The 13642-nt window shown below is 46.7% G+C and overlaps 1 protein-coding gene across 3 annotated transcripts; it reads left to right on the top strand.

Moving 5' to 3' along the window:
* Positions 1-2721: 2721 nt before the first annotated feature.
* On the top strand, positions 2722-13187 carry LOC118095017 (sulfotransferase 2B1-like). Of its 3 annotated transcripts, none has more exons than XM_088656153.1 (8): positions 2722-3043; positions 4643-4749; positions 8485-8632; positions 9021-9229; positions 10530-10656; positions 11806-11900; positions 12044-12224; positions 12382-13187. In XM_088656153.1, exons 3-8 carry the CDS (start codon positions 8488-8490, stop codon positions 12519-12521), a joined length of 897 nt encoding a protein of 298 aa, XP_088512279.1. In that variant the 5' UTR covers positions 2722-3043; positions 4643-4749; positions 8485-8487; the 3' UTR covers positions 12522-13187. The 3 variants fall into 3 exon arrangements, with proteins under 3 accessions (XP_088512279.1, XP_034991753.1, XP_088512280.1); XM_035135862.3 differs by having other exon boundaries at positions 3009-3492; XM_088656154.1 differs by lacking the exon at positions 2722-3043 and adding an exon at positions 3051-3148.
* Positions 13188-13642: the final 455 nt, after the last annotated feature.

Below are 13642 nucleotides of genomic sequence, written 5' to 3'. Positions count from 1 at the left end.
GCTCCCTGCTTCCAATGCTCTTCTCAAAATGGTCTGCGTGGAAATTGGCGGCTAAGCAAGATATTATACGGTATTCCCATAACACCATCAGCCTGGGCTGGGATTGAACCATCAAACCAGGAACCTCCTGCAGTAAGAAAGCAGATCTGCCCTGCTGCTGAGCTATGGGTATTTCCCCCCTCGAAGTTTGCATATGACAACAGGCTTTGAGAGGCCATTCTCCAAGAGAACTTGTTTGCTTTGGAGGGCTTGAAGCAAATCAGAAAACTGGGTCCACAGATTTGGGGCTGAGACGTTACCCCACTAGCATTTAGAAAGAACAATCTGGTTCCTTGTGGCAGCATATGTGGAATCAGGCTAGCTATTGGAAAACATCAGGATTCTCCATGAATGGTTGGTTGGACAAAATACGGGACGTGGTTCTGTCAGAAAGTTCGGTATAATAGTGCTGTGTAAGTACCAAGGTGAATTGCTAAAAAAAAGGCAAAATCGAAAGTGCCGGTATATGGTGGCCTTTTCTGTTGTATGTAAGGAGAGATGGTTTTCTGATATGTCTGCTGTTGACTCAGATTGTTTTATGGAGCTGTTATATGCAGGTTCCGCCCTTTTAATTCTCCCTAGTAAAATGTGCTCTTAAATACTGTGAGGACACAAATGACACAACACATTTTGAGGTAAATCTCTTTATTGTAGGAGGCTGATATGTCCGCCTTGAGTACCTCAAGGACTCTTGTTAACACACCACTGTTTACTGTATGTGTGTGTATTCTTTCCAAATTATTTTTATTAAGATCTCAAATTATAAAGGGGATGGATAAGATATAAAGAGGGGAAACGAAGAAACATAAATAACACGCAGCATCATTGCAGAGAGGATAAGAATGTTATTACAAGACTTCCTTGTGTAAACAATTAAACCATCAAACTTAAATATATATGTGCATGTGCAGTCTTGACAGAGAAATAAAAATAAAGATAAAAGCATTGCTTCCTGTGCTCTCTCTTTTCTCAGTTTGTCATAATAAATGTGAAGATATATTCAGCCAGCTGTATGATTTTTTAAAAATTATGTTTTTAAAAATCATACACCTGACTGCATGGGCGTAGCCAGGGGGGGTGACAGCTGCCTCCCCTAAATCAATAAAAAACAATACAAATTTGAAGTCCGTCCATCCCCCAACAAAAATTCTGGCTACACCCATGCCTGACAATATATTTTCATAGAATCCAGACTGTGGAACTGCCCAACCATTTCATTTGTAAATGAAATAAAATCATACCATGTTGCAAAAAAATAACATGTCTCTTTTATTATGTCCCCTGGATACTTTTAATTGCTATATGTTTGTATTGACATTTTTTTAAGAAACCAAACCCAATAAAAATATTCAATAAGAGAAGAAAGAAGCATCTGTGAATCATTCAACAACAACAAAAGGATCAGGAGAGAGGAGACAAAATAGATGCTGTTTGATAGAAAGATGGCAGCTTAGAATCATAGAATCATAAAGTTGGAAGGGCACCTGAGGATCATCTAGTCCACCCCCTGCAATGCAGGAACATGCAGTTGTCTCTTATGGGTATCGAAACTGCAACCTTGGTGTTATCAGCACCATGTTTGTTCCAGCCAACCGAGCTTGCAGTGGACAAATTAGGTACAAGCAACTTTCCAGGGTCAGGGCATTTGATTTGCCCATGTTTGCCCCCCTCCCTGTACATGAAAGCTTAAATTAGACCCAATGGAGTTTCCTGATCAGGGATCATTCAAGCCTCCAATTCTGGGCCTGGAAGAAGGGAGAATCTGAACTCTGCCAGGATCCTAGCAACTATTTGCAACAATCAAGGAGGTACATAAGCTGTCCTTGAACTGCCTCAGAGGCAATGAAGAGTCTGACATCAACTGACTGAACTCCGGCCCTCCAGCTGCTTTGGGACTACAACTCCCATCATCCCTAGCTAACAGGACCAGTGGTCAAGGATGATGGGAATTGTAGTCCCAGAACAGCTGGAGGGCCAAGTTTGGCCATGCCTGAAGGGAAGGCTGGGGTTCAGCCACAGGACGTGCAGAGCCCATCTCTGAGGAGATAAAAGAAAGCCCAGGACTGTGCAGAAGGCCAAAACAACCACAGATGGGCTGAAGAAAGAGGAGGGCGTAGTAGGCCAGGGAGTGAACATCAGTGGTTGGAGGAAAGGAAGGACACCAGTTAAGAAGGGTGAAACCTTTCCCACCACATAGTTCCATGTCAGGAAGAACTTCACCTCTGATTCACAGACTTGTGGAGCTGGAAGGGACCGTGAGGGCCATATCTAGTCCAACCCCCTGCAAGGCAGGAATCTTTCACCCAACACGGGGCTCAGACCCACGACTCTGAGATTAAGAGTCTCCTGCTCTGACTGAGCTATCAAACTCTGAAAAGTGGAAAGTTTCAAAAGTGTTGGGGTCTGAATTTCACATACTGTACTACTGCTTTAAACCAGAACAGCTCATGCTTGTTTTTGCTGCAAGCCTTTAATGATTCTTTTAGGGCAGCCTTTGCCCACTGCGTGCCCTCCAGCTACAACTTCCATGATCCCCCTGCCAGCACCTCCTGGTAGGGGATGATGGGAGTTGTAGTCCAAAAACAGCTGGAGCGCACCCAGCGGCAAAGCCTGGCGCACCAACCACCCTCATGGATTAGATTTACGCCCTGCATAAATTTCCCGAAAAGGAGCCCCCTGGGCATCTTCAGGGTGAGATGTGACTTTGGATGGCTGGGAGGGAGACTTCCCTCCACTCATTCATTCCCTGGCTTCGCATCCTCTCATTCTGGCAACCGGCCAAATGTGCAGAACTCCGGCCAAGCGTGGGCACCTCCTCTGGCTGGGAAAATACGAGATCCGAGGGGCATCTCCGCAGTGCCACCTTAACGGCGAAGGCTCCCCTGGCAAAGGAGGCAACGCTTGCAAGTTTATTCAAAGGGAAGTCCCGCCCAGCGCTGCCCTCCTTGGATTGGTTATCGCAAAATCAGGACTCCTGGGTCCACTGGGGATGAAGTGAAATTTAGTAGGTTATGGGAAGGGGAGGGCAGAGAGAACTCACGGAGTTTGAGAAGCTCTGGGAAAGGGAGCTGGAGTTCGTTACAGAGAGAGGAGAGAAAGCGCTGCCTAGGTGGCTTTTTCTGGAGGAAATCATTATGTCCAGTGGGCCAAAATGGGGCGGGGGGGGGAAGACCCTCAGAGAGAGGGGGGCAGTTTACAATAAAGATGAAAGCTAGGAGAACGTCTGGGTTTTCTGGGAGCCAGGCAGGTTGAATGCTCTAATAGACCGTTAAATGAAAACTGGGCAAGGGTTGCCAACCGTTTATTCCTGGCAGAGTGCCTGTGGTTTTAGCTGCTGCACAACAAGCGGAAATTCAGGCAGTTCGCATAGCCACAAAAAAGCAGGGGGAGGGAGGGGGAGCAGTAGCAGCAGCAGCACCTGTTGAATTGCTCCATATTCTGCAGCTATTAAAGGTAAGGGAGTCCAGTCAAAAGGAACTGGGAATGGTTGCAGGGAGTAAGTTTTCTTTTAGGGGAATGGATGTAGGAAGTAGCGTCAGAGGAGCAGAGACACAACTAGATGTGAACCAGCCATGTCTAGTTCACATTGGGGGGGATTTACCCTTGATTTAGTCTTTGCTTGCTTACTTAGCACATGAGGACTCTCTGCTGAATGTGTGAACGCTCTCCATGGTTTAGCATTAGGGACATGAGCCCAGCCTCCTTGCCCCACTTTGTGCACATTCCCCTGTTCCTCCGGTGTGGAGATCAGAAGCTTCCCCCTTCCGCTTTAGTGTAACCATAGTGCAGTGTGCCATTTGAACTGTAAACTATGGCTCAGGGGAAACACGATCGCTGTCTTCAACTAAGGGTTGTCATGCAGAGGATACAGCAGACTTGTTTTTTGTTGCTCTGGAGAGCAGAACTAAATCCAGTGAGGAGAATTTGTAGGGAAGTGGATTTCAGATGAAAGTAGGGTTGTTGTTTTTTAGTTTAGAGAAAAGACCGGTAAGAGGCAACATGACAGAAGTGTATAAAATTATGTGTGGCATGGGTGAATGAATGAATGAATGAATGAACGATAAACAAATTAAAACATGACCCAGATGGGAGCGAGCCCTTAGGCAGTAAAAAGGATTCTCACTCACCCGGACTTAGGTGAAGTCAGGATTCCTGATTTCACCAGTAACGTTTTCCAGATAAGGAGTGGAAATTCAGAACTTCTTACCGGTAGTTCTTTGGAAGGGTTGTCATGCAGGTTTGGAGGTTTGGGGGCTAGGCTGCAAGTGGGGGTCAGGGCGCCAAGCCTTCCTTACCCGACAGAGGCATTGTACATGCATTGCCTTTCAAAGCCAAGAACAACTGAGAACACACACACACACACACACACACACACACACACACACGTACACAAAATTATTTTTCAATGATTAAGAAGGAAGTGGTGTGCAGATAGGAGCTGGCTGTGATGGAGACATATGGTCACATATGCCTGGGTTTTTCTTTTATTCCTATGAGGCAAAGGAGAGCTGCCTATCAAAATATGTCGCCTTGGTTTTGCTCTGCTGCCTCCCTCTATCCCTCCCTCCACAAAGAACAAAGTCTCCTTTTGTGTGTCTTTCAGTGAGTGGCCTGGATTTTCCCCACCCCCTGCAGAGATCGTGCTACCAGGAGCCAGTAAAAGCAGGTTCTGCTGCTGGGGATCTGGGCCTGTGAAAGGAGAGGCAACAGGTGAGTGTTTCCTCCTCCTATTGAAAATAAAAAGGGTTGATCAAGTAGAGAGGCCTTCGCAAACAGCTATCTCCCCTTCCCCTCCTTTGTCCCCAGACCCTCCAAGTGTCCCTATTTTTCAGGGACACTCCCGAATTTACAAAGCCATCCCAGTTTCTGATTTGATATTGGAATGTCCTAAGCTTTTCCTTAGGATGTCCATATTTTTATCAGAGAAATGTTAGCAGGTATGGTTATGCAGCCCCTGAGCCAAGGAGATAAGTAACTATACAACATTTAGAAGACATCTGAAAGTAGCCCTGTAGGAAGTTTTAAAATGTTTAATGTTTTGTTATGTTTTTATATATGTTGGAAGCCACCCAGAGTGGCTGGGGCAACCGAGTCAGATGGGCAAGGTATAAATACTATATCATAATCAGCATCAGCATCATTATGGAATAGGATGTCCCTATTTTCATCGGAGAAATATTGGAGGGTATGTGATCCTAACTGTTGAAAGCTCAGTCTTCCTTGCTGCTCCCACTCCCTGCTCCTGAGTCAGTTTAAAATGGGATTAGCTTTTGGGTCGAGCTCAGTTGAGGTTACTGAATGCAACATATAAATGGGAATGTTAAGCCCAAGCATCAGTCCAAGTTTAAAAAGTTCAGCTTTTAGCTCAGTTAGTTCAGTGGGGGTACTGTCAGACTAATGCTGCTTTTTCGGCAGGATTCAGTGGCATCCTGGCAAATTCAGTTTGCCATTCACCACCAGAGTTGCTTTGGAGCTCTTGGGCAACAACCCTCTCCCAACCCAGTAATTTTGCAGTAAGGAAAGTGATGGGGAAATGTGGGAGAACATTTGCTTGGCACACTGCGCATGTCCAAAGAACAGTTCGCACAGAAAATGTCCTTGCATAGACAAAATAATCTCAGCCTTCTGCTGCTTCTTGAAACTTTTCCTCTGTTTTTCTCTGTTTCTGGAACAAATGACCTCCCCCTGTGTATTTGTGAACATTTATTTTTGATACCTTAAACCAGGCATAGGCAAACTCGGCCCTCCAGATGTTTTGGGACTACAACTCCCATGATCCCTAGCTAACAGGACCAGTGATCAGGGATGATGGGAATTGTAGTCCCAAAACATCTGGAGGGCCGAGTTTGCCTATGCCTGCCTTAGACTTAAGGTTGGGGGTACACGCAATGACCAGTTCTCTGGTAACAAGGGGAAGTCATGTGTTCTAAATGTATGGTGTCTACGCAGCCTGACTCCCTGTGAGTAAAACTTGCTTGCCCCTCACAGAGCTACACTCCTTAGGACCCTTAACAAACTACAGTTCCCAGGATTCTTGTGGGTTGGTTGGAAATACACTTTAAAAGTATGGCATGTAAACAATCCTAGGCCTTTGCATTCCCAGAGGGATCCCAAATTGCCTGCCATTGTCTACTTCTCCGACAGTTATTCCCATTCCCAGAGGGCCTAAAATTACATATACACCCACCCCATATTTAAATTTCTATTCCCTGGAATCTGGGAGGGCCTGGTACCGGAGCCTCGTGGTTGTCAATCAGGGTCCTCCTAAGTTCATTGGCTGCAGCACTAGTTGGGGGAAGCGAGCCATGGCTATAAATTTATGATGATGATGATTTTATTAGTTATACCCCGCCCATCTGGCTGGGTTTCCCCAGCCACTCTGGGCAGCTTGCAGCATATGTAAAAACCCAATAAAACATGAAACATAAAAAACTTCCCGAAACAGGGCTGCCTTCAGATGTCTCCTAAAAGTTGTGTAGTTCTTTATCTCCTTGACATACGAAGGGAGGGTGTTCCACAAGGAGGACGCCATTTTTGTGAACTGCCCACGGAGAAGGATGTTGCAGCCTATGTTTCATAGAGTAGTAGAGTTGGAAGGGACCACAAGGGTCATCTAGTCCAACCCCCCCTGCAATGCAAGAATCTTCTGCCCAACGTGAGGCTTGAACCCATGACCTTGAGGTTAAGAGCCTCATGCTCCACCAACTGAGCTTCGATGGAGGCTTTGGGAAGGGTATGGCACAGAAACCCCCTTTTACTGGGAATCCTGGAGTCGACATTCTTTTTGCACAGCACGCTACATCTACGAGTTTCACATTGCATCCTCTGCTGACATAGAGACATAGAAAAACAATGGTTTTGCACGACAGCTGATTTGCAAGTGCATTGATGGGGGGGGAATCAAAGAAGAGCTGCAGTGGGGAGGTTAGAGCTTCAACTTTTGCAGGATTGTTAGGCCTCTGGCACAGGGCAGCGGACGCCAAGGCCTGCATGCTCCTTTTTGCCACTGCTTTCCTCCCCCTCAGCAAATGTGGCAAATCTGCGCCAGCCAGGAGCCCCCCCCCTCTGCCAGTACACAAGTGGGAACCCCAGCTGATGAAGCTGCAAGGCGAGAAGGGCTGTAGCTCAGTGTTAGAGCACCTGCTTTTCATGCAGGAGGTCCCATGTTCAATCCCCAGCATCTCCATGTGGTGGGTGGGAAGGACTCCTGCCTGAAACCACTGCCAGCCAGTGTAGACAGTACTAAGCTAGATGGACCCATGGTCTGGTTTGGTGCAAGGCTGCTCCATGTGTTCCTAACCAGCACTGTCCAGTTCTGTGGGCACTTGAGGCTCAAGATGTGTTTTTTGCCTGCAGGACCTTGGCCAGCTCCCTATAAAGGGAGCCAACAGAGATGTTGCCCCTGCAGGTAGCTGGAGGCAACTGAAGCGCCCTGTAGGCTGACCAGACCTGGGCGATGGTAGGCTCCACCTCCCTGGCTGGTTAAAGGGCCCTCCTCTCATTTCTGTGGTTTCTTTGAAGATGGAGAGTAGAGGTGCTGCAGAGAACTCCCTCCCTAAGCCAGGGGATGCTGACAGGGGATACTGACAGTCCCCTCTCCTGCCCCCTGGAATAATCTGATCCTCACCCACCATCAGAATCCTCTGCTGTACATGGTACCCAAGTTGTGGGTCACAATACCCACTTTGTTGACTTTATGAATCACAAGTTTCCCAAGTAAAACAACTCAATATAAACAATAAAGGGCTGTAGGGGCTTACACACTCTGAGATTCATACAGAAAGCCAGTATGGTGTAATGATTAAGAGTGTGAAACTAGGACCTGGGAGACCAGGACTCAAATCTTCACTTGGCCATGAAGCTCACTTGGGACAGTCGCTGCCTCGCAGCTTCTTGGCCGGTAGGATTGTTGTGAGGATAAAATGGAGAGGGGGTGGACCACGTAAGCCATCAGCTTGGAGAAAAAGGCGGGATATAGAAGCATAGAGTAGTAGAGTTGGAAGGGACCACAAGGGCCATCTAGTCCAACCCCCTGCAATGCAGGGATCTTCTGCCCAACGAGAGGCTTGAACCCATGACCTTGAGGTTAAGAGCCTCATGCTCCACCAACTGAGCTATCCAGAGGGGTAAATGTGGGGGCATGGAACCAAGGTTTGACTGCCCGGATGAATTGCTTTGTTTTTCCAACCCACTGTTTCCCTGAGCACAGGAAGACCAGAAGAAAACAAAACCTCAAAGCGGTTTGCAAAAAGAACGCAGCAGTAAAATCATCAGTAAAAAAAACAGTAGGGGAAATATTAACAATATTAAAATGAGTGAGAAACTGAATTCAGATTAAAGCATGCAATCATTAAATAAATAAATGCAACAATTAAATAAATGCAAATATTAAACAAGTGTACGCTTGCGTCTTCTTCTTTTCAACTTCTTCCCCACGATCCCAAGACCATGGCCAGGCAGGTTGCACACTCCATAGAGTACGGTGGAATAACCCTCCCTGCTCTAGTGCACAGTGAAGACAGCGTTCGGTATGCCCATCGGAGCTTCCAGGTGCAAGACAGTGACGTCTTCAACATCACGTATCCAAAATCTGGTGAGCCATTTGAAAGCACACACAACACCCCACCCCTGGCCTCTCACCTCCCCGGAGTTTCTGGACAAACTCTATCCACTCATTTTTGTCTACCCCACTCTTTCTATTTGAATCTAGAAGATACTCAGATCCCAACTGATGCTCTTCCACAGGAAAACACCCCCACCCCTTACTCTTAACAGCTGCGGGACAGGCAGAAATTCAACAGGCACAGCTTTTCAAAAAGCAGCACCTGTTGAATTTCCCCACATGAGAAGCTGTTACGGGGACAGGAGAGGTGATGCTAACCAGGATAGCTCCTTTTTATTTCAAAATCCCATCTGCAGATGCCCTCTGTGACTCCCTTGGGGAGAGGCCAAGAGGGTGTTCATCTTTCATCCTTTCCCAGGAACAACTTGGATGAAGGAAATCCTCACCCTGATCCACAACAATGGGGATCCCACCCTCTCACGGTCATTACCCTGCTGGGAACGGGTGCCCTGGATCGAACAGGTCACAGCGGTGAAATACCTGGAGAACCAAACGTGCCCCCGCCTCATAACCTCTCACTTACCCGCAGCAATCTTTCCAGAATCATTCTTCACCTCACAGGCTAAGGTGAGTCTAGGACCTTCTTGGGTGCTAAGGTACAGTGGAGGGGGCTCTCTTGGTCATCCCAGTTTCCTCAGAAGCTCAGAGGGTCGGGTGGCAATGCTTCTGTTCTTCCACTTAGTGTATATGTGGGGTTTTGTGTCAGCGTCACTTGTGTGGGGTTCTCTTACTATTCGCTTGTTGTATTTACTTGGTGGTGAGAGAGGTTGGGGTGGCCTAAGGCAGGCACCCCCAAACTTGGCCCTCCAGATGTTTTGGGACTACAACTCCCATCATCCCTAGCTAACAGGACCAGTGGTCAGGGATGATGGGAATTGTAGTCCGAAAACATCTGGAGGGTCACGTTTGGAGATGCCTGGCTTAAGGTGTGGTTGGTTGTCTTTGGTTGGCTGTAGTGAGATTTGTTTTTGTGTGAGAGTGGGGTATGTGTGTGTTTGGATCAGCTTAGCCAGATTGATTCGTATGCTGTCGGCAGATTCTTGTCGTCTTGTTGGGCTGTGTATGTACTAAAGGGAGGCCATACCGGGGTGAAGCCGTCTTCTTCTATTCGTTTCTATAAAGTTTCAGTATAAAAGTTTACTTCTATAAAGTTTCTATAAAGTTTACTTCTATAAAGTTTCAGTTTATTGGTTAGTTTTTCTAATAAGGCTGTTATCATTCCTCCCTCCCCTTCTTTCCCCCTTTTCTTCCTAACACAACACTGCATGTAACACTAATGTCTCACGACAAATAAAACTGATCTGTAGAAAACACAACTTGAAAAAAGAGACAATGCACATATTTTTTTTTTTAGTAAGCTAAGAAATCTTTAATAAATATATATATTTTTAAAAGAAGAAGCTCAGAGGGTGGCGGCCAGGGAGACGGCATTCTTGGCAGCAGCTCCTAAGTTATGCTTTACCTTGCCCTTTGACACCTGAGATGTATGCTTTAGTACTCACCTTATTTCCATTATTGTAAGTTGTTTCAAACTGTTTTTAATATGGTGTTTTAATTGTTGTAACCTGCCCTGGAACATTAGGGTAAAGAATGGATGATGATGATGATTAGTGGGGGAAGGGGCATGGTACCACTGTCAATGCTAGGGAACCAATCATTGCATGGGGTGGAACAGAGATCTTTTGATGAAGGGCAGTATATAAATCTAATAATAATGATGATGATGATGATGATGATGATGATGATCATCATCACAGAGACTATTGAATTGTCCTAATTGAGTGCCCTAGGAGAGAGCCTGCCTCGCGGCATGAGGAAGAGTCATTGGCAGAGTTATTCCAACGCCTGACAAAACTTTCTTTTCCAGGCCATTTACACCGTCCGCGACCCCAAGGATGTCTGTGTCTCACTCTTTTATTACACCAAGATGGCTTCGTTTCTGGAGCACGAGGAGGATTTTGGGGAATTCATCAGGAAGTTTGTTTCAGGGGAAGGTACATGAGCTTGTGGGTTTTCTGGGAATGGCAGTGGGATCTGACATTTGGCAGGAGGTGTCAGGGGTCACAAGCGGCGTAGTCTGGGTCCCCGCCGGGGCTTCTCGTACGAAAGGCCAGGAGGCTGACAGCAGGTGGCGCTAGCAGCAATAGCAGGCAGAGCCAGAGCCACCAATAGCTAGATCACGTTAATTCTGGTTTTGTCCCCACCCTCCTCTCTGTTGAAATCAACAGAGGCAGCACTGAGACCAAGGAAGAGGTTGTCAGCCAGTGTCACCTCCTGGACTGGTTGTTAATAAGGAGGCAGGCGGAAGGGGGCTGGTTGAGGGCAGGCTGGACCCACACATTGTCCCTATGCTGTGGCCTTTGGCTCTGTTCTATCTCACATGGCAATCCTGCCAATAGTCTTGATTTCCTAGTAAGTCGCAGTGTTCACCTACAAAGGAAGTGAAAGATGCAATCCGTACATCCGATTGGTCTGTTGTCAGTTCCAACCTGTCAAACCCGCTTAACCTGGAACCAATTAAACAATGGTGGGTGTGGCCACAAGTGGGTGTGGTGTGACCACACACACACAGACAGAGCCCTCCCCCCCCAAAAGCACATAGCTCCCCTCTGCAACTGAGCCGTGCAGGTTCTTAAAAATCTGCTGTCGGTTAAAAAAAGATTCACTTAGATCACCTTTGCCCAACCTGGTGTCTTCCAGATGTTTTGGACTACAACTCTCAGCCAGCATGGCCAATGCTCAGGGATGATGGGTGTTGTAGTTCAAAACAACCAGAGGGCACCAGGATGGAGAAGGGTGATTTAGCAGCTGTCAATCTCTCTCTCTCTCTCTCTCTCTCTCTCTCTCTCTCTCTCTCTCTCTCTCTCTCTCTCTCTCTCTCTCTCTCTCTCTCTCTCTCCCCCTCTCTCTCATTCACTTATTTCCATATATATTGTCCATATATCCTGGTGGACAATATTGTAGACAGCAAAAGAACAATCTATGCAAGTTTCCTCATAAGTCTCACCGAAATTGATAGTGCTTGCTTCCAAGTGACTGTGTGTAGGATTGCATCTTTTAAAATTTAATCTTTTTTTTTCATGCTGCTGCTGCTTCTCTTTAAAACCACATACACACAAAAAAACCCCTCTGTTTCTCTTTAGTTCTCTTTGGCTCCTGGTTTGATCATGTCAAGAGCTGGCTGGCCTACAAAGACCAGGCAAACTTTCTCCTTCTGACCTATGATGAATTGCTGAAGGTGAATTATTAAGAAGAAAAAAACAGGTTTCTTTGGTCTTCAGCCCCTGGTCCTCCCTCAAGTCAGACCCATAAGCCATTCTAGGCTACTGTGAGGCCCTGGCAGTCTAGCTCCTTCCAACCCTTGCCATCTCCCCTTCTCAGGACTTGCGGGGCAGTGTCCTCCGCATCTGCCAGTTCCTGGGCAAGGACTTAGATGTGCCTGCTGTTGACTCCGTGGTGGAGAATGCCTCTTTTGAAGCCATGAAGGGCAACAAGATGGTGAACTATAGCCTCATCTCTGAGGATATTATGAACCAAAAGATCAGCCCCTTCCTCAGGAAAGGTAAAAACAACAACCCTGAAAGCCTGGGGAGGGGGAATTCTTTGGCATAACCACTTGCAATTCAATATTTGAGGAGGTGGTACGTCTTCTAGAGTAAAAGATCCCTCCAGCTCTCTCATATTCCCCCACCCACCTTTTTCTTTTTCTTTTTTTGCAGGGATTTCTGGAGATTGGAAAAATCATTTCACTTCAGAGCAGAGTGCTGCATTCCATCATCTCTACCAGGAGAAGATGAAAGACGCAGGGATCAGATTTCCTTGGGATGAACTCCAAACTGAAATCCACCAGGAACCTTAATGTTTCGGAGAGGAAAACGTTAGGTGCAGAATTTCCCGTTCTAATGTCCTTTTACACCATCCTTTGTTATGAGGACCAGCTTACTCTTTTTAACACAAAAGCTACAATTGCTCTTCTCACATAATATAGGAGTCCCAGCTTAGCTATCAGCACTACTGAGGATTCCAGTGCAGGGTTATGCTTTGAGCAATGAACAGTAGGAGTTTTTCACTCTGATAGAAAGCAGAGGGCTAGCGTATACAACTGGAAGAATTAAAGTTTTCTTGGATTGTATCTGTAAGGGGGGGAGATTACAGAGAACCTCCCCCTCTCATCAGGAGCAGTTCGTCCCCAAGCAGCCAGGAAAGTGCAGGGTCTGAAGGGGCTAGTCAGGAGGCGGAGAGAGAGAGCCAGGTCTCCGGCAGCATGGGAGAGCCCCTGTTCCACAGGTGGGAAGAGAGAGAGATGGAAAGGGGGGAGAGGGAAAAGACGGAGCGCAGACCCTTTCACCCGGCACCGGAATTAAAGAGGAGAAAGGGGAGGAGATTCGCTGTCCCGCGACTCTTATGTTGGTCCAGGTCCCGAAAGGGGGCAGTGCCAGATTCTGACACGGAATAAGCGGACATGAAACCGACAGCTCACCACACTGTAAATAACGTGCACCAATAAAGACTCTTTTAAAGACAAGTATGTGGAAAGTCGTTACTCAAGAGTAGCCGTAATAACCTCTGACAGTATCATATCAAGCTGCAGTGGTGGTGGTGGTGATGTTGTGTGTCTGAGTCATCCCCCACAAAATAAAATGCTCCCTGCATTTAGAAAGCTAGCTTTTCAGGGACAAAGGGTCTGCCCTTTCCTTTCCCCCCGTACATGCTAGATTTTGTTCCCCAGGCAAGGAGTTCTCTTCCTGCTGTGCCACAATAATCCTGTGCCTCTCTTTACTGCAAAAGAACATTTGCTTTTGCCAGGTTCGTCTGCCTTTCCTCTTGCAAACTCCTCCTTTTGTTTTATTTGCAGTCGCGATGGGTTATAAAAATTTGCCTCCCCAAACTAATAAAGCAGCAATAGCTCTCCCGACTGTCCACTAGATGGTGCAGTTGTTTTAGACATACCAAGGAGAATGTGGCCCGATGAGCTCATCC

This window comes from Zootoca vivipara, chromosome 12, assembly GCF_965207765.1.
Source record: "Zootoca vivipara chromosome 12, rZooViv2.hap1.1, whole genome shotgun sequence".
Taxonomy (NCBI): Eukaryota; Metazoa; Chordata; class Lepidosauria; order Squamata; family Lacertidae; genus Zootoca; species Zootoca vivipara.
The sequence above is the reverse complement of the archived record's forward strand: the minus strand, read 5'-3'. Positions and strand labels throughout refer to the sequence as shown.

What these genes read in the sequence shown, in the direction of transcription:
- LOC118095017 (XM_088656153.1), top strand. Translation starts at nt 8,488, where the DNA reads ATGGCCAGGCAGGTTGCACACTCCATAGAGTACGGTGGAATAACCCTC. An exon ending in TCTTCACCTCACAGGCTAAG is followed by an intron (nt 9,230 to 10,529) that starts GTGAGTCTAGGA and finishes TTTCTTTTCCAG; the next exon opens with GCCATTTACACCGTCCGCGA. An exon ending in CCTATGATGAATTGCTGAAG is followed by an intron (nt 11,901 to 12,043) that starts GTGAATTATTAA and finishes TCCCCTTCTCAG; the next exon opens with GACTTGCGGGGCAGTGTCCT.